General features: G+C 40.9%; 2 protein-coding genes across 8 annotated transcripts in view; both read right to left on the bottom strand.

The window, feature by feature from the left end:
* LOC122879995 (protocadherin gamma-C5-like) overlaps positions 1 to 19826 on the bottom strand; it is a 251973-nt gene that overhangs the window by 228321 nt on the left and 3826 nt on the right. Inside the window, exon 1 of one of the 5 annotated variants that reach the window (XM_044204698.1) lies at positions 10525 to 13066. The exons of 1 other annotated variant lie outside the window; for it this stretch is intronic. In XM_044204698.1, the coding sequence (XP_044060633.1) occupies positions 10525 to 12924 (2400 nt within the window). In that variant the 5' untranslated portion in view covers positions 12925 to 13066. Of the gene's footprint in view, positions 1 to 6721; positions 9213 to 10524; positions 13067 to 19826 lie in introns of those variants that run through there. 3 more of the 5 variants (XM_044204709.1, XM_044204700.1, XM_044204712.1) reach the window with 3 other exon arrangements.
* Positions 56 to 19826, bottom strand: part of LOC122880008 (protocadherin beta-16-like) — a 34694-nt gene continuing 14923 nt past the window's right edge. For all 3 annotated transcript variants that reach the window (XM_044204728.1, XM_044204727.1, XM_044204729.1), the window contains exon 4: positions 56 to 5376. In XM_044204728.1, coding sequence (XP_044060663.1) covers positions 2972 to 5376 — 2405 coding nt within the window. In that variant the 3' untranslated portion in view covers positions 56 to 2971. The remainder of the gene's footprint in view (positions 5377 to 19826) is intronic.

Raw genomic sequence — 19826 nt, forward strand, 5'->3', positions numbered from 1 at the left:
CATTTTAGGATTACCTTACACTTATACAAGACGGCTTTGTCCCCCTTGTGATGTAAAAAAAAAACAACAACACAAAAGTTCAACTTGAAAACTCAACTTGAAAACATTCAAAGTGTTTCTCTGAAAGAACCCTATGTTTTCAAAAAATGTTTGGTATGTCAAACTTTAGACACAGCACAGAAACTTAGCGGGGAACACTTTCATTTTAGATTTCTGTAGATGTTTCATTTTATCTCAAATCTGTACTGCGTCCTGAAAAGCTAAACTGATGTTCCAAACATGTTTTGTCTGTACCTCATTCATGAAACAGTGGTCATATTTCTTTCTCCCTTGCTGCACTTTCGTTCCATTTCCACCTTATTGGGCTAAGATAGGATCAAGTAAAATAGAGGACAATGTGGTTAAATATCTTCTGGTATACCTTCTGTGGTCTAATCATATACAAACACTTTACCTTGTAACTGTGCAGATTAAAAGCATGTGAGGAAAAAATATTTAAGCATTTTAATCAATGAGATTAAACCTACTGAGCCATCATTTGACTGTTACAGACTGTAGACTGAAGTGCTGTGCGCTTTCAACCATATCACCAACAGATTTGTACTCAGTGTTAATTCACTACACTGACACACAGATCTATTGATTGTCTCAAAAGAATATTGACAACTTAGATAAGACAAAAACATCCAACACATATTTCTCTCCCAAAGAACTTTGTATGAATGCTTGAATCTACCCTGATGAGCAACACAATATTATTTTGTCCCCCTTGCGATGTAAAAAAAAACAACAACACAAAAGTTCAACTTGAAAACATTCAAAGTGTTTCTCTGAAAGAACCCTATGTTTTCAAAAATGTTTGGTATGTCAAACTTTAGACACATCATTTAGAACATGCAATATCAAAGCAAATTCACCAACATGAAACTCAAACAGGAGAAAAATGACAACAAAATAAGAGAGAGAGGTAAATTAGCCCAGTAAATGCATCAAGTATCAAACGGAGATCAGCACCAAGGACAGAGTAAAAGGAAAGTAAACTAAATGGTTTTACTTTACTATAGCATGAAGGGCAATCATGTGAGCAGATACTTTTAAAGTGAGATAAGATCACAAAATAACATTATGACATGAAGCTGAAATCTAAATTCCTTTAAGCATCATTGTGAATTTTAAAGAAAATCCTTGAAACGTCTATTTAATCACAATCGCAGAAAAGAACAATGATACTGAAAAAAGCAAAAAATAAAACTGCAGAATGGTTAAGTGAGGATGTTGATCACAGGTTTAGTAAAATAAAATGTGTTCCTACCTCAAGAGAACCATCATAATCTGCAAATGCATCAGCAGTATGGAGTCAGACAGTGATTTCAGATATATAACCGGTGCCTTGTCATTCATATCTGTAATCTCAATTATTAACGTTGCTTATACCACACCATCTTTTACGCTTATCTGCATTTCATATAATGAAGATTTTTCATGATCAATAGCTCCAGCCACTCTCACCTCTCCAGTTTTAGGGTGTAAAGAAAACACGTTGCTATTGTGATTTGAAACATGGTTAAGACCATAAGTAACATAACCATAAGCTGCATCAGTTGCACTCACTGTGATCACCAATGTATCCAGAGGAGAGTTTTCAGGCAGATTTGCTTTATACGCCGTAGTAGTGAACGTTGTTATCCTCAGTAACAAGTAAAAGAACACTACACATTTAAATTTGCCACAAGATTTATCAACGATGCATTCGTGTCTTCCTCAAATATACAAAAACCGTTGGACTGTGAAGCGCTTTTAGTCTGCTGCACAATTATAGAAACAGGCTTAATATTTGTTGACATAAATGGGTGGGGAGTGAACGTGCAATCTCCTTTATTAGTCTAAGCTGGCACCTTGAGTACTTTTTTGTATTATTTTCTATACAACATGATTTAAAAGAGAAAGCCTTACAAAGAACCTCATTAGTCCTAGAAAAACATAACACCACAGTTTAAGAAATGCCTAAGCTTAGAAGTTGAGAATACATTTTGTTTTGTTTTTTCCATTTATGGTAAAAAAACAGCAACAACAACTTTAAAATTAAATCATAAATACTGTATTAGAGAGATATGGTGGATTTTTACACAAAAATTTGTCATACATCATACTACAATGTGGCTATATGTTTGTATTTTCTGAATACATACACAGAAAATACACGTATGGCACATTGCCGCTAAGATTCGGCTCGAGATAAAACTGTATTCAGCATCATGGAGAGAGACACGAGGAGTCTGAGTGTGTGTGCCCACATGGTAAAAAGGGCAGAGCCCTAAGGAAACGACCCTCCTAATTTTTGATTAACATAAAATGACATCAAACATCTCAACTCCACAGCCTTTGGCCAACAACATTAATTGTTACACACGTTGGAACCCCTCAAAATGTATGTTCCCAATCACAAAAACTATAACTGTAATACAGAGCCCGAATGTTAATTACAAAATGGGACAGACATGTCTCAAATTTGTAAGTGAAATTAATCTAAAATGCTGAAAATGTGAAAAAATACAACACAGAGGTATGTTGCAGATGAAAATACATCAAGAGCAACAGCGAGGTTCAGCACCAAGGACAGAGACACAAAGAGAAAGCTGCAGCTCTACCCAAAATACACAGGCAGAGACTCCGATGCTGTGTTAACATATAGACCAGTTTTGGGGAAAGGATACGAAGAAAAAGATCAACAGCCTCTACTTGAATGACAACAGAATTATGAATATCGGCATAGAAGAGTGGAAGAACTCCACAATAAACTCATCATGCATTTTTATGCTCAATGTGAATTTAGAAACAAGGGAAACTAAGCTTGTAGTGTCGTTTAACGTCAAATGACTTAACTCACAGGCATGTTAAATTGTCAAAAATCGTAGTAAGAAAAACGACAAGAAAGGCAAATACAAATTATATAGTACCCTTAAGGGTACAACTATAAGGGTATTGGCGGGATCATTAAGGTGTAAAAAGGTAAACGAGATGTGACAACTGTTCCTACCTTTGGAGAGTCATCACAATCTCCAAACGCTGCAGCAAAGTCAGTTGGACTTTTCCTCAGAGTCTGGTCAGCAGGCAGTGTGTTGTCATTGTAAGATGTCACGAACTTGAAGTCACTGGTTCTAGAACCCGTTGTCAGGTAGGCGTCATAATTGTAAGTGCTGCGTAAAGTTCCTGTGCCCTCAACGTCTGCGTAATTAGGAGGGAGACACGCGCTGGGGATGGCGACTGCTCCATCAAACAACAGTCTGGGCTTTCTCCTGCGACAAAACCTCACACCCAGGATGATGATAATGAAGGTCAGAAAAAAAGTGGACACAGACACCAGCGCGATGATCAGGTATGAGGTTAGCTTGGAGTTCTTCTCATCGTAAGAAATATCCTTCAGTTCTGGCACCTCAGCCAAGTTATCAGAAATAAGTAAATACATGGAACAGGTGGCAGAGAGAGAGGGCTGTCCGTTATCTTTCACTGCTACAATAAGGTTCTGTTTCATGCTGTCAGACTCAGAAATGTCCCGCTGTGTCCTGATCTCTCCGCTGTGGACACCGATAGTGAAAAGTCCCGGGTCAGTGGATTTGACTATGTGATAGGACAGCCAGGCGTTCTGTCCGGAGTCCGCGTCCACCGCTATCACTTTGGACACCAGAGAGCCTCCGTGTGCAGCTTTGGGGACCAGCTCGGTCATGAAGGAGTTGCCCTCCGGGGCGGGGTACAGTATCTGAGGAGAGTTGTCGTTCACGTCCGATATGAAGACACTGACGGTCACGTTGCTGCTGAGCGGAGGAGAACCGTTGTCTCTCGCCATCACGTGGACTTTGAAACTCCTCAACTGTTCATAATCAAACGACCTCACAACGTGGATCACCCCCGTGTCTCCGTTAACAGACAGATAGGAGGACACCGGGGCACCGTTCACCTCACCGGCTAACAGAGAATAAATCACGGTGCCGTTTTGTCTCCAGTCGGGGTCTCGAGCAGTAACGGAACATAAAGTGGAGCCAGGTTTGTTATTTTCAGCCACATATGCGCTGTAGGACTGCTCCTCAAACACCGGTGGGTTGTCGTTGATGTCTGCTACAGACAACTGAACAGTTTTAGAGGAGGACAGAGGTGGAGAGCCCTCGTCAGTGGCAGTGATTGTAATGTTGTAATCAGACACTAGTTCACGGTCCAGGTGTCCTGTGGTCACCAGAGAATAATAGTTTTTAATTGAAGGAACCAACTTAAAGGGGGCGCCTTGCTGAATGCAGCAGCGGACCTGTCTGTTACTCTCAGAGTCTCTGTCCTGCACGTTAATGATGCCCACCTCTGTACCAGGTGGCACGTTCTCAGGTATGGGGTTTGCTAATGAATTAATATGTATCACTGGGGCATTGTCATTCACGTCAGTTATATCTATTACTACCTTTGTTTCTGAGGAAAGACCATGGCCATCTTTTCCCTCAATTAGCATTTCGATTTTTGTTTCTTCTTCATAGTCAACATTTTTTGCTAATATAATTTCTCCAGTATATTCATTTAATGAAAATATTTGCTTTGCGAAATCACTTATTCCACTGAATTCATATGTTACTTTACCGTTCACACCTTCGTCTGCATCATTAGCACTGACTGTCACTACTACAGTCTCTAAAGGAGAGTTTTCAGGCAGACTGGCTTTATAAACGGCCTGGCTGAACACTGGGGCGTTATCATTAGCATCCAGCACAGTGATTTGTATGACTGCGGTACCTGATCTCTGTGGGCTGCCACCATCGACGGCTGTCAGCAATAAGGTCACCTCTTGCTGTTCCTCGCGGTCTAATTCTCTGTCTAATATGACCTCACTGTATTTTGTACCAACAGAATTAGTTAATACATTTACAGTAAAATAATTGTTTTTTTGCAAAATATAGTTTTGCACAGCGTTTTGTGCTATGTCTGCATCGCGTGCCGCATTTATTCTATAGCGAGAGCCTTTGGAAGCTGATTCACTTATTTCCAGTTTAACGGCATCCTTAACAAAAATTGGTGGATTGTCATTTACATCCTGAATTTGCAAAGATATCCGATGCGATTCGAGTGGATCCTCAAGTACCAATTCACATTTCAAAATACATGAAATCTTCGATCCACAAAGCTCCTCTCGGTCAATCCGATCAGCAACGACCAATTCTCCGGTATTAATGTTTATCTCGCAGTAACTTTTACGGTTTCCTTCGAGGACAATTCGAGCCTTCCGAGGTGGAAGTCTGCTTACTTGAAGCCCAAGATCCTTGGCTATATTTCCAATCACTGATCCGCGTTTCATTTCCTCCGGAAAAGAATAGCTCACATCGCCATAAGAGAGCTGTAGTCCTAAAAATAACAAAAGTGAGCTGCAGAAAAGGTTCACTGGGAATCCGTAATATGCCATCTTTCAGCAATCAAAATGAATCAACAATAATAATGACGTGATTAGGATCCCTCACAAACACACAGGATTGTGTACATCTGTGAGCGATTCAAGACAAATAGTGTAATGTCAAACAATGAGCAGGAAAAGTGTGGGTGGAGACGCCTGACGATTTCATATGCAGCCTATTACACTTTTCGATTGGTAGACAGCGACACTCACAGCATGTCGGAAAGATTACAAAATACAGTCACCCTGCAGGTTGTTAATACAGTACATGCAACTCAATCCATCTGAAGATACCTCGGACAGACAGACAGACGGACGGACAACATGAAGGGCCAGATGAGCTTTTCAAGACAGAATACACACTGAAGAACCGCAAAAGTACAAAAATCCTTTTGATGTAATGCAAGGTAATACAAAAGTCCTTTCATAAGTAAGACACTTTCAGTCAATTAAGTTGTTATGGTGTCCACTCATTTCTCTGTATGTTTTCAGGCTGTGCATTAGGATGGTGTTGTATTAGACTGCATAATATCAACAAGTGTTTCTACAATTATGTGCTTCTCTTTTATATGAGTCTAAGCGAAAACTATTTGAAATACCTTACAATATATTCCAATCGAATGCAAGACCACCGGAAACAGCAACCTAAAATATCACAATAGAGTTGAATCTACACTTCTCCGGCACAGTAACAGCACGTTAAAACTACTGGGCAGAGAGGTAGAATTTTACGACTGTTGGATCCGGTTGCAATGTAAGACGGATGTAAGTTTCTAGTCCCTGTGTACATCCAAACGCAGAATGTTGTCCTAAATCTACCAAAATACTGGACTATGAATAGTTGCTTACGTAAAGAAATAACTGTAATATGCAAAGCCAACCATATTCACGTAAAAGATGTACAAAAACACAGCATTACAATTATTTTCTGTAGTTACACAACCAAGGTCTGATTCACTGACAGTATGATTTCACAGATTAAAAGGGCCATGGACAGCGACGGACGTTAAAACAAAACTGAGGGCTTACATTTAGCAGAAACCTAAATTCTCCTCACAAAATTCTTTGATTAATTGTTATACTAGTGGTTTGAATTAAAAAAGGTTTAGCCAATCCGAACAAATACCCTGAAATTATTGACAAAGTAGGCAAGCATTAAGAATTTTTTTACTTAATGAATAATAATTGATATTTTTGCGAAAAGCGATTTTCATGAAAGCAAAAATATGCCAGAAATTAATATATACAATAAAACAGCACAATGGATACCTATTAATTGCAACTCCGTATGAAGCCTACCTCCAGTGAATCCTGTGATGCCCCAAACGCTTCAGCAAAGTCTGTCGGACTTTTCCTCAGAGTCTGGTCAGCAGGCAGTGTGTTGTCATTGTAAGATGTCACGAACTTGAAGTCACTGGTTCTAGAACCCGTTGTCAGGTAGGCGTCATAATTGTAAGTGCTGCGTAAAGTTCCTGTGCCGTCAACGTCTGCGTAATTAGGAGGGAGATACGCGCTGGGGATGGCGACTGCTCCATCAAACAACAGTCTGGGCTTTCTCCTGCGACAAAACCTCACACCCAGGATGATGATAATGAAGGTCAGAAAAAAGGTGGACACAGACACCAGCGCGATGATCAGGTATGAGGTTAGCTTGGAGTTCTTCTCATCGTAAGAAATATCCTTCAGTTCTGGCACCTCAGCCAAGTTATCAGAAATAAGTAAATACATGGAACAGGTGGCAGAGAGAGAGGGCTGTCCGTTATCTTTCACTGCCACAATAAGGTTCTGTTTCATGCTGTCAGACTCAGAAATGTCCCGCTGTGTCCTGATCTCTCCGCTGTGGACACCGATAGTGAAAAGTCCCGGATCAGTGGATTTGACTATGTGATAGGACAGCCAGGCGTTCTGTCCGGAGTCCGCGTCCACCGCTATCACTTTGGACACCAGAGAGCCTCCGTGTGCAGCTTTGGGGACCAGCTCGGTCATGAAGGAGTTGCCCTCCGGGGCGGGGTACAGTATCTGAGGAGAGTTGTCGTTCACGTCCGATATGAAGACACTGACGGTCACGTTGCTGCTGAGCGGAGGAGAACCGTTGTCTCTGGCCATCACGTGGACTTTGAAACTCCTCAATTGTTCATAATCAAACGACCTCACAGCGTGGATCACCCCCGTGTCTCCGTTAACAGACAGATAGGAGGACACCGGGGCACCGTTCACCTCACCGGCTAACAGAGAATAAATCACGGTGCCGTTTTGTCTCCAGTCGGGGTCTCGAGCAGTAACGGAACATAAAGTGGAGCCAGGTTTGTTATTTTCAGCCATATGTGCGCTGTAGGACTGCTCCTCAAACACCGGTGGGTTGTCGTTGATGTCTGCTACAGACAACTCAACAGTTTTAGAGGAGGACAGAGGTGGAGAGCCCTCGTCAGCGGCAGTGATTGTAATGTTGTAATCAGACACTAGTTCACGGTCCAGGTGTCCTGTGGTCACCAGAGAATAATAGTTTTTAATTGAAGGAACCAACTTAAAGGGGGCGCCTTGCTGAATGGAGCAGCGGACCTGTCTGTTACTCTCAGAGTCTCTGTCCTGCACGTTAATGATGCCCACCTCTGTACCAGGTGACACGTTCTCCCCTATGGGGTTCATCAAGGATTTCATATATATCACTGGTGCGTTGTCATTGACATCAGTGATATCAATCATTACTTTGGAATCAGATGAAAGTCCATAACCATCTTTGGCATCGATGCGCATTTCATATTTAGAATTACTCTCGAAATCAAGTGGTCCAATTACTTTTATCTCTCCAGTTTTACTGTTCAGTGAGAAAACCTTTTTAGCCCTTTCTGAGATGCGGCTAAATTCATACACCACCTCCCCATTGACTCCCTCATCTGCATCAGTAGCACTTACTGTGACAACTACAGTATCAAGCGCAGAGTTTTCAGGTAGACTGGCTTTGTAAAAGGCTTGGTCAAACACTGGGGCGTTATCATTAGCATCCAGTACAGTCACGTGTATATTGGTTGTTCCTGATCTTTGTGGGTTGCCACCATCAACGGCAATCAGCACGAAATTTAAATCGTGTTCCTTTTCACGGTCTAGCTCTTTGTCTAACACCAACTCGACGTTCTTAGATCCATCAGTATCGTCTCGTACAGATAAAACAAAGTGCTCATTCTTTTGTAAACTGTATTGTTTAACTGTATTTTGTCCGATGTCAGCGTCATGTGCTTCGCTAACACGATATCGAGCTCCTTTGATGGCCGATTCTCTTATTTCCAGTTTAATTGTATCCTTTGGAAAAACGGGTGAATTGTCGTTTACATCCTGGATGAGCAGTGATATGCGGTGCAGCTCCAAAGGGCTCTCTAGGACTAACTCGAACTGAAGCATACACGACACCTTCTCCCCACACAGCTCCTCTCTGTCAACCCTTTCCCTGATGAGAAAATTTCCCGTTTTCAGATCAATATCGCAGTAGTGCTGATAGCTTTCCTCGGTATCAGTTCGGGCTTTACGAGTGAACAATTTCCCTACTTCCAGGCCGAGATCCCTGGCGATATTTCCAACAATGGATCCGGGTCTCATCTCCTCCGGAACAGAATAGCTGAGGTCTGCTGTGGTGATGTGGACGAAGACAGCAAAGCCGCAGACAAAACGCAGCAACGACTGTCCTTTGAGGTCCATTGTTATTCCCGAAAGATGGTAAGGACAGGCAAATATACCTTGTCAATGATAAAACTAAAACGTAATGGTAAATTTAAGGTACGCCGCTCCTACGACAATGGCAGCTCTGGTTTTAATGCTAGAATTACTCCTTTTGCAGTGGGTGGAGAAATGAAACTCCTCATATCCGCGAGTGAGCAGCGACGCCGTGAGTTTATTTGGAATATTACAAATAAACAAACACTAGCCCAACATAAAATGCCACAGTTGCTGCCATAATCAGCACTCGAATGCCATACTTCAACGTTAAGACGCAAAGGGAAATTATTTTACTGAGATGTTTTGGGTTTGGTTTAATAGGCGCATATCAGAAAACACCATTCAGCACCATGGACAGAGTTTCAACGGCTAGGAGTACACCCAAAGATTTCTCTCATTTAACATTTCTGTTCATAAAGTATCAATAAGACGGACTGATCAGTGAACATGAAAGATAATTCTGGTCTTACGTTTCAAGTGATAAAGGATATATTACAACATTTATAAACTCACAATGGCAAACACTTGTTCCAATATTAAACATCATGAGGCCTACAATATAGGCTACTCGTATCTCATTTTTACATTTACTCAATATAAAATAGGAAGCTATTTTATTTTTTCTGAGAATCACTCCGTGGTTAACAACAAATACATGTAACTATGATATCCAAGGCATATGTGGTATTTAGGCAATGTCTGAGGGCCACACCAATACTCACAGTAATCTGCATATAAAAAGGAGCTTCTGCTTATTTATCTGCATATTAAGTGTTTAGTTTTTCATCAATTAAGAAAATCTAAAACAGAATCAAAGCTGACAATCAACATCACATTTACAACAGTTGCTTGAAATGCATTAAAATGCCTGGTTCAACATTTTGTTTGTCGCTTAAGAATACCTGTTTGGTCAGCTTGTGATTTTAAAAAGTACTACACATACACATTCAAACTCTGATTACTGCTACTCTCAAATTTTAAGAGATAAAGGGAACACACAATGCCATGAAAGACGTCTTTTCACCTACAAATGACTAAATGCTTACTGGGCAGTAATTTCCCCCTCATTACAAGGGCATACGATCCAGAAATTGTGAAGAAACGATATTAAATCATAATCAAGCATTGGACAAAAAGTGTCACAACCAATCAGACCTACTACATTATTGAAGAAAAGTATTAAAAAAAATAGTGACGCATCGGATATACTTATCACGTTATAACTATGGAGGCTTACGCCAAAATCAGAATTGCATACAAAAGGTATATGACTGCTTACGGCTTAAGTGACCACATGCATATTGAAATGTTTATATGCAAGGCTACTTAAAGCGCATGGCGATACTATTGCAAAGTTACAATCAACGTTAAATGCAAACATGTATGTGGCCTACCTCTGGAGACTCATCTGGCGGACCAAACGCTTCAGCAAAGTCTGTCGGACTTTTCCTCAGAGTCTGGTCAGCAGGCACTGTGTTGTCATTGTAAGATGTCACGAACTTGAAGTCACTGGTTCTAGAACCCGTTGTCAGGTAGGCGTCATAATTGTAAGTGCTGCGTAAAGTTCCTGTGCCGTCAACGTCTGCGTAATTAGGAGGGAGAAACGCGCTGGGGATGGCGACTGCTCCATCAAACAACAGTCTGGGCTTTCTCCTGCGACAAAACCTCACACCCAGGATGATGATAATGAAGGTCAGAAAAAAGGTGGACACAGACACCAGCGCGATGATCAGGTATGAGGTTAGCTTGGAGTTCTTCTCATCGTAAGAAATATCCTTCAGTTCTGGCACCTCAGCCAAGTTATCAGAAATAAGTAAATACATGGAACAGGTGGCAGAGAGAGAGGGCTGTCCGTTATCTTTCACTGCCACAATAAGGTTCTGTTTCATGCTGTCAGACTCAGAAATGTCCCGCTGTGTCCTGATCTCTCCGCTGTGGACACCGATAGTGAAAAGTCCCGGATCAGTGGATTTGACTATGTGATAGGACAGCCAGGCGTTCTGTCCGGAGTCCGCGTCCACCGCTATCACTTTGGACACCAGAGAGCCTCCGTGTGCAGCTTTGGGGACCAGCTCGGTCATGAAGGAGTTGCCCTCCGGGGCGGGGTACAGTATCTGAGGAGAGTTGTCGTTCACGTCCGATATGAAGACACTGACGGTCACGTTGCTGGTGAGCGGAGGAGAACCGTTGTCTCTCGCCATCACGTGGACTTTGAAACTCCTCAACTGTTCATAATCAAACGACCTCACAGCGTGGATCACCCCCGTGTCTCCGTTAACAGACAGATAGGAGGACACCGGGGCACCGTTCACCTCACCGGCTAACAGAGAATAAATCACGGTGCCGTTTTGTCTCCAGTCGGGGTCTCGAGCAGTAACGGAACTTAAAGTGGAGCCAGGTTTGTTATTTTCAGCCACATATGCGCTGTAGGACTGCTCCTCAAACACCGGTGGGTTGTCGTTGATGTCTGCTACAGATAACTCAACAGTTTTAGAGGAGGACAGAGGTGGAGAGCCCTCGTCAGTGGCAGTGATTGTAATGTTGTAATCAGACACTAGTTCACGGTCCAGGTGTCCTGTGGTCACCAAAGAATAATAGTTTTTAATTGAAGGAACCAACTTAAAGGGGGCGTTTTGTTGAATGGAGCAGCGGACCTGTCTGTTAGTCTCAGAGTCTCTGTCCTGCACGTTAATGATGCCCACCTGTGTACCAGGTGACACGTTCTCAGGTATGGGATTATTAAGAGAGTTTAAATTGATTTCAGGTGGGTTGTCATTAACATCGGAGATTTCAATCATCACTTTGGACTCTGAGGTAAGGCCGTATCCATCTTTGGCGTCTACGCGCATTTCATACAATGACTCTTTCTCGAAATCCAAAGGCCCTATTACTTTAATTTCACCTGTGGTGTGATTTAAAGCAAATACTTTTCTACCCGTTTCTGAAATACGACTTAATTCATAAGTCACCTCACCATTTAGACCTTCATCTGCATCAGTTGCAGCCACTGTAACCACTACAGTATCTAAAGGCGAGTTTTCAGGCAGAATGGTTTTATACATGGTCTGTGTAAACACTGGGGCGTTATCATTAGCATCCAGGACAGTCACATGCACAGTTGCAGTGCCAGTTCTTTGAGGACTGCCTCCATCTAGTGCAGTGAGCAATAACCTCAATTCCTTCTGTTCCTCCCGGTCTAATTCCTTATTCAAAACTAGCTCTGCAAATTTACCCCCATCTGATTTTGACTGAATTTTCAACCCTAAATAATTGTTTGTCTGTAATGCATAGCTTTGAACAGCGTTTTGCCCGATATCTATATCATGTGCCTCCAAAACACGGAAGCGAGATCCTTTTACAGCCAATTCATTGATTTCTATCTTGATTTCATCTTTAGTAAAAAGAGGCGGATTATCGTTGATGTCGCGTATTTGTAGTGAAATGCGGTACAACTCCAGGGGTTCCTCTAAGATTAACTCAAATTTAAGGATACAAGATGCCTTTTCGCCGCAAAGCGCCTCTCTGTCGATTCTTTTAGCTACAATCAAATCTCCAGTGTTAAGATTTATGTCACAGTACCGTTCACGGTTCAGCTCGCTGTCAATGCGGGCCTTTCGAGCCGATAATTTCCCCACGTTCAGCCCGAGGTCCTTTGCTATATTTCCTATGACAGATCCGGGTATCATTTCCTCGGGAATAGAAAAGCTCACGTCTCCGTTACCGATGTGAAGCAGTTGAAGAAAGAAAGCAAAGCTGTAAAGCAGGCCAGCCGCTGAATATGCATTGTGTGCCATCCCGAGACAAGAATGGAAAACAACCCGAAAACGTTGAATGGTGTTATTTATCCCCGTGCGAAAATCTGTGCGGCCCAGTATAACATAATATTACATCAGTTGTATTTGCGAACTGTGTATTTGAAGCGAACGGCTGACCAAAGCACATCCAAGGGTGTAATTTGACAAGGACAAGATCAAGCCTAGAGTAACAAAGCATGAGCCAGGGGTGGAGGCGTGTTTCCTCTCCTGGTGAACAGCGACACTATGAGTTCAATTTCATCTCTGCACGTGAAGGATGAACATTAAATGCTTCACTGTAACTGTTTTCTTGTTCGTTTTATTATATTTCGGCCCCAATCCACGCGCATAAAAGAACAAGTCGTGAAAATGTTAAAACCAAGACCACCTTTAAAGATTAGGGTAAGTTAGTAGTCAATTTCGCAATAAAACAGACATTTGGCAGCCGATCAGCAAATCAATAGTCTTTAGGCTGGCCCAAACCATTTTATCTCTGGCTACAGAAGAAAAACACAACTCCCTGTAAATTCAGAATGCATTACAAATTTCATAGGCAAGGGTATCATTGAGAAAGTGAAAACACAAAAGTACTGTAGAGGTGAACAGAAGCAGTAATCTTGGAGTAAGAAGTGTAAAAGGAGAAAGTTGCATACTAAAGCTTTAAATAAAAAAAAGAAAGAATCACATACAAAGCCAGTAATATAACATGATGGGCATTAAGGGTCTTAGACACTATACATATTTACCAGAGCTAAAATAGAAAAAAACTAATCTTAATTAAATGTGCTGTTATGGAATATGTTTATAAATTTTAGGGAGCTTCCATGCTCATAAGGGTGCACTCCCATGGTTGTGCACACATGACATTTGCCAAGGAAGGACATAAATAACCTATATTTCTTATTAAGAATTAATTCCTTTAAAACAAAGTGAAGTTGAAAGCACTTTTTCACTGCATATAAGTGTCTCATCTGGATACATCCAGGGAAATGGCACATTTACTCCAAGGAGGAAGAAGCAGGTCTTCATGGCACAAGGAGTGTTTGACGTTCTACTTTGTAAAATACTTTAAAAGGGGTTCTGCTGAATACTGGATAAAAAGGCATCAGATCTTAAATCATGTCAATGTGTGTTGTGATAACCCTCTGTTAGCTAGTGCGAGACCTGAGCAGTATCCTCTCCATTAAGTCCTTGTAAGTGTGCTGGCTGGCTTGATCATCAACTATGTAAATTGGTGGAATCAATCTCTCTACTTGTGTACGGTTTATGCTTCTGTGTTGATTTTATTTTTTGACGGTTTCCTTTGCAATACGTGTGTCTCTCTTTAATTTGCTGCAAACATTATTTTACTGACTTACAAACCTCACATTGTTAAATTTTAAAGTTATATTTTGGTTAGTCAGTCTGTAGTTAAAGTCAAGTGGTATTTTCCCCTTTCTCATTCACTTCAGGTTGACTATGACTCTGTGGAAAACAGGATTAATCTGTGCGCCACAACAGGAATTCATTGTAATAAAACAAGCACAAAACCTGTCCAGGGCCACCTCGCATGTGTCTCTAGTTGAGGTCATGATTATTTGTCAGCACAGTACAACAACAAATATGCTAGAGCTAAGTGATTTTGCTAAACAAAAATTACATCTAAATAGTTTTAAGCTTTAATGAGATGGCTTTACAGATGGATTTTTAATCAGAATTTTATTTCAGACCTACCAGCCTTTAATAAACGCCATTAGATATTCACAGATAAGTACAAACATTTTAACATTCATTAAATACTTTTGGAGAAAAAAACGTAATCATGAGACATGTGCTCGCCTCTATCAAAAGAGTGAAACAGTGAACTCTGATTTAACAATATATGGCCACAGTTTAGTGTTTAATGTTGGCGGCTATTATACTGGCACTAAATGGCTTTGTGGCAGACTGTATTGAAACTCGTCTCCAGCAACATTCTCAAAAATATACTATATATTTCCCCTGTATCGCAAAGGTGGTACCACATAGTGCTATTATGAATGATGGATGAGCAGCTGAACAAAGTCTGTGTTGAAACAATAGCGGTGGGTCAAAGTCATGCTTAATCTTGATCAATCTAAATGAAAACAATACGGACATAGTATACGGGTGTTTTGATTTACAGAAAACATTCCCTTATCTGCCCAGAAAAATCAAGAGGTAGATCCTCACAACATGCCAACTGCATTAAAACACAAAAAGGAGCTTGTAAATTTGGAAAACAGCCTTCAAGATCACCACAAGGACAATCCTACCTTTGTTCATCACCTTATATTTTCATTGTATTCTTATTATTTATTATAATGAATTATTATGAGTAGTAGTAGTATTTAACTGTATTTGTTTATTCTGGACTACAGTTACTGTGTAAAAGTTTATACTATTGGTATGATGTATTATTTATATAGTCTAAAGGCGTAGGGTCGGAATACTAATATAACCACACCACTAGGTCAACATATAGAAAGTACACCTTTACCCTACACAGTATACTCCCTGATGTCACTATTCCATCCAGTTGGCATATTGCAGTGGCTGAAAGGAGTAGTGGACTAACAATTTATAATTTTTTCTGACCAAACAAAAACACATCTGATTACCGCTGCATAGAAAATAATACAATTGTAAATATTATTTAATACGATAAGACGTCCCTCTAGCACCAAATAAAATCCTTACATCTGTGAACAAACAGGTACATATTTTTATATGATGTGCGACCCTGTCAAAAAATAGAAAAAAATAGTTAAAATGATTCTTCAGGAAGTGAAATTATTCCTACCTCTGGAGATCCATCTGACTCTCCAAACAGATCAGCAAACTTTGTTGGACTTTTCCTCAGAGTCTGGTCAGCAGGCAGTGTGTTGTCATTGTAAGATGTCACGAACTTGAAGTCACTGGTTCTAGAACCCGTTGTCAGGTAGGCGTCATAATTGTAAGTGCTGCGTAAAGTTCCTGTTCCGTCAACGTCTGCGTAATTAGGAGGGAGATAAGCGCTGGGGATGGCGACTGCTCCATCAAACAACAGTCTGGGCTTTCTCCTGCGACAAAACCTCACACCCAGGATGATGATAATGAAGGTCAGAAAAAAGGTGGACACAGACACCAGCGCGATGATCAGGTATGAGGTTAGCTTGGAGTTCTTCTCATCGTAAGAAATATCCTTCAGTTCTGGCACCTCAGCCAAGTTATCAGAAATAAGTAAATACATGGAACAGGTGGCAGAGAGAGAGGGCTGTCCGTTATCTTTCACTGCCACAATAAGGTTCTGTTTCATGCTGTCAGACTCAGAAATGTCCCGCTGTGTCCTGATCTCTCCGCTGTGGACACCGATAGTGAAAAGTCCCGGATCAGTGGATTTGACTATATGATAGGACAGCCAGGCGTTCTGTCCGGAGTCCGCGTCCACCGCTATCACTTTGGACACCAGAGAGCCTCCGTGTGCAGCTTTGGGGACCAGCTCGGTCATGAAGGAGTTGCCCTCCGGGGCGGGGTACAGTATCTGAGGAGAGTTGTCGTTCACGTCCGATATGAAGACACTGACGGTCACGTTGCTGCTGAGCGGAGGAGAACCGTTGTCTCTCGCCATCACGTGGACTTTGAAACTCCTCAACTGTTCATAATCAAACGACCTCACAGCGTGGATCACCCCGTGTCTCCGTTAACAGACAGATAGGAGGACACCGGGCCACCGTTCACCTCACCGGAGAATAACAGAGAATAAATCACGGTGCCGTTTTGTCTCCAGTCGGGGTCTCGAGCAGTAACGGAACATAAAGTGGAGCCAGGTTTGTTATTTTCAGCCACATATGCGCTGTAGGACTGCTCCTCAAACACCGGTGGGTTGTCGTTGATGTCTGCTACAGATAACTCAACAGTTTTAGAGGAGGACAGAGGTGGAGAGCCCTCGTCAGTGGCAGTGATTGTAATGTTGTAATCAGACACTAGTTCACGGTCCAGGTGTCCTGTGGTCACCAGAGAATAATAGTTTTTAAATGAAGGAACCAACTTAAAGGGGGCGCCTTGCTGAATGGAGCAGCGGACCTGCCTGTTACTCTCAGAGTCTCTGTCCTGCACGTTAATGATGCCCACCTCTGTACCAGGTGGCACGTTCTCAGGTATGGGGTTGGTGAGTGATTTTAGATATATCACTGGGGCGTTGTCATTTACATCAGTAACATCTATTATAACTTTGGCGTAAGAAGTTAGCCCTAAACCATCTTTAGCTTGCACTCTCATTTCAAAAGAACTCCTTTCTTCAAAGTCAATCACACCAGTAACTTTAATTTCTCCCGTTTTAGGATCAATAAAAAATACATTTACATCATCATCAGATACGTGGCCGAAGTGATATGTCACATCTCCATTCACTCCTTCATCTGCGTCTGTAGCACTAACATTAATCACTATGGTATCTGGAGGAGAGTTTTCAGGCAGACTGGCTTTATAAACGGCCTGGCTGAACACTGGGGCGTTATCATTAGCATCCAGCACAGTGACGTGTATGACTACGGTACCTGATCTCGGAGGAGAGCCACCATCTAGAGCTGTGAGGAGCAAATTAATCTCTCTTTGTTTCTCTCGATCAAGTTTATTCTCCAGTACGAGCTCAACCTTGTTGCTGTCAGCAGCGAGAATAAAGTTATCGTTCTTTTGAAGGTTGTACCTTTGAACAGCATTTTGACCTAAATCTGCGTCATGGGCCTCCTCCATTGAAAATCGGTTACCCTTTTCAGCTAACTCACTTATTTCCATTTCAATCAAATTTTCTCTGAATTGTGGCGAGTTGTCGTTTACATCTTTAATATGGAGGCTTATACGATGAAGCTCCAGAGGATTTTCCAACACCAGATCTACTTTTACAACACACGAGGGTTTCTTGCCACAAAGGCTTTCTCTGTCAATTCTCTCTGATGCGATCAAATCTCCTGTATTAAAGTTAATGTCACAGTACCTTTTCCGAGTTCCTTCAAAATCAACACGGGCCTTTCGGGAAGATAAGGTCCTGGGATCAAGGCCGAGATCTTTGGCTATATTTCCAATAATAGACTCGCGTTTCATCTCTTCTGGAACAGAATAACTCAGATCTCCATTAACGAGCTGCAGCGTTACAATACAAGAAGCAAAGCAGAAGATCGGATGAAGCACTGAAAATCCTTTGTCTCCCATCCTGACACAAAATGCGTCTTCGGCTTGTAAAGCTTACTGTCCAGAGCGAAATAATATATATCCAAAAGAGTCAATAATCCAACATTCCGTACCAGTGTGCACTAATATATGTTCGGGGATTTAACCGATTATCTGTGAAAACACAACCGATATCCATTCAGTAGTCGTGGGTGGAGTGGTGTGTGTTAATTTTCTGCCAGCCAAGAGCGACACCATGAGTCGGTTTTTATCTTCACAGTGTTGCTTTATAAAATATTCTTCAAAGTCTAAAATCAAGTCAAGGTAATATTTACTGACGTCCATATGACCTGTCCACTATATGTTGAAAAGAACTACAATGTAATAGATAATAAAAGAGGAAAACGGACAATATCCAACTGAATATAACTATTTCATTATGTCCCCAATACCTTACCATGAAAACAACAGTAATGTCCCTTGAATAGTTCAAGATAAAGAATTTCGGTTACAGCACAACAGGGATGAAAGGTTCAGCGCCATGGACAGTGGTGGAATAAATACTCAGATCATTTGCTTAAATAAAAGTTCAAATACCACAATGTAAAAATATTCCATTACAAGTATAAGTCATGCCTTTAAAAATTTACTTAAGCAAAAGTACAGATGTATTACCAGCAAAATGTACTTAAAGTATCAAAAGCAAAAGCACTGGTTCTACAGAAAAGCGGCCCCTGTGACTGATATACTATTATATGGCATTATTTCATTGTTAATACTGATGCATCAACATTTAAGCAGTTTTTTACTGTTCAAGCTGGTCGATGGAGTTAGTTTTTATTACTTTATGCACAGTTCTGTAGTTTAGTCCAGAGGTTCCCAAGGTAGGGGTCATTAGATAAATGGGGGTCATGAAATGATAAATATGAGAGGAAATAAGAAAAAAAAAAAATCAGTCACAAACGTTTGTATTCATATTTTTACTTTTGTCTAATCTTTGAGTTTTTGTTAAATATTGGATCATTTTTACCTCTTTGAGCCTCAAACAGTTATTCAAATGAAAACCTCTGTGGAGTTTAGAGGGGAAATCTCTCTTTAGTTGAACTGCTAACAACTCAGACATTTGAAATATGACAAGGAGCCTCAATTAGATGCTGCTTTTTTTGTAATGAGTCACAAACCAAAAAAAGGTTGGGAAACATTGGTGTAATCTTTGACAATGTATTGTATTTTATAAGCTTATCCTACATTCTTAATATCTTAGCCTGAAAAGTAACTACTAACTATAGCTGTCAGATAAATGTAGTGGATTAAAAAAGTTCAATATTTCCCTCTGAAATGAAGGTGACATTACTCAAGTAAACTACAAGTCGCTCAAATTGTACTTAAGTACAGTGCTTGAGTAAATGTACTTAATAAATGACTTAATCTTTATTTATGTCACTATACAACAATGTTAACACACAGAGTGTGTGTGTGGTAAATAATTTACCTCAAACACACATGCCATCTATTCATTGTAATTTACTCAGTGTTGGAGATTCAGATGTTGTTCACCAGCACAACTGAGCTCAATGACATTTCATTTCTAGCACTGAAGAGGCCATCCCAACGTAAACAATATGTTTGTTTTGCTTTAACTTTATCAAAGTTGCTTTATACTATTTCTCGGCTACATATAAACACATACTACTAAACCCCTGGCAAAAAAAAAAAAAAGAAGGCTAGCACAACTTTGAGCATGACACTGCAATATA

The sequence above is a fragment of the Siniperca chuatsi genome, linkage group LG8 (genome assembly GCF_020085105.1).
Source record: "Siniperca chuatsi isolate FFG_IHB_CAS linkage group LG8, ASM2008510v1, whole genome shotgun sequence".
NCBI lineage: Eukaryota > Metazoa > Chordata > Actinopteri > Centrarchiformes > Sinipercidae > Siniperca > Siniperca chuatsi.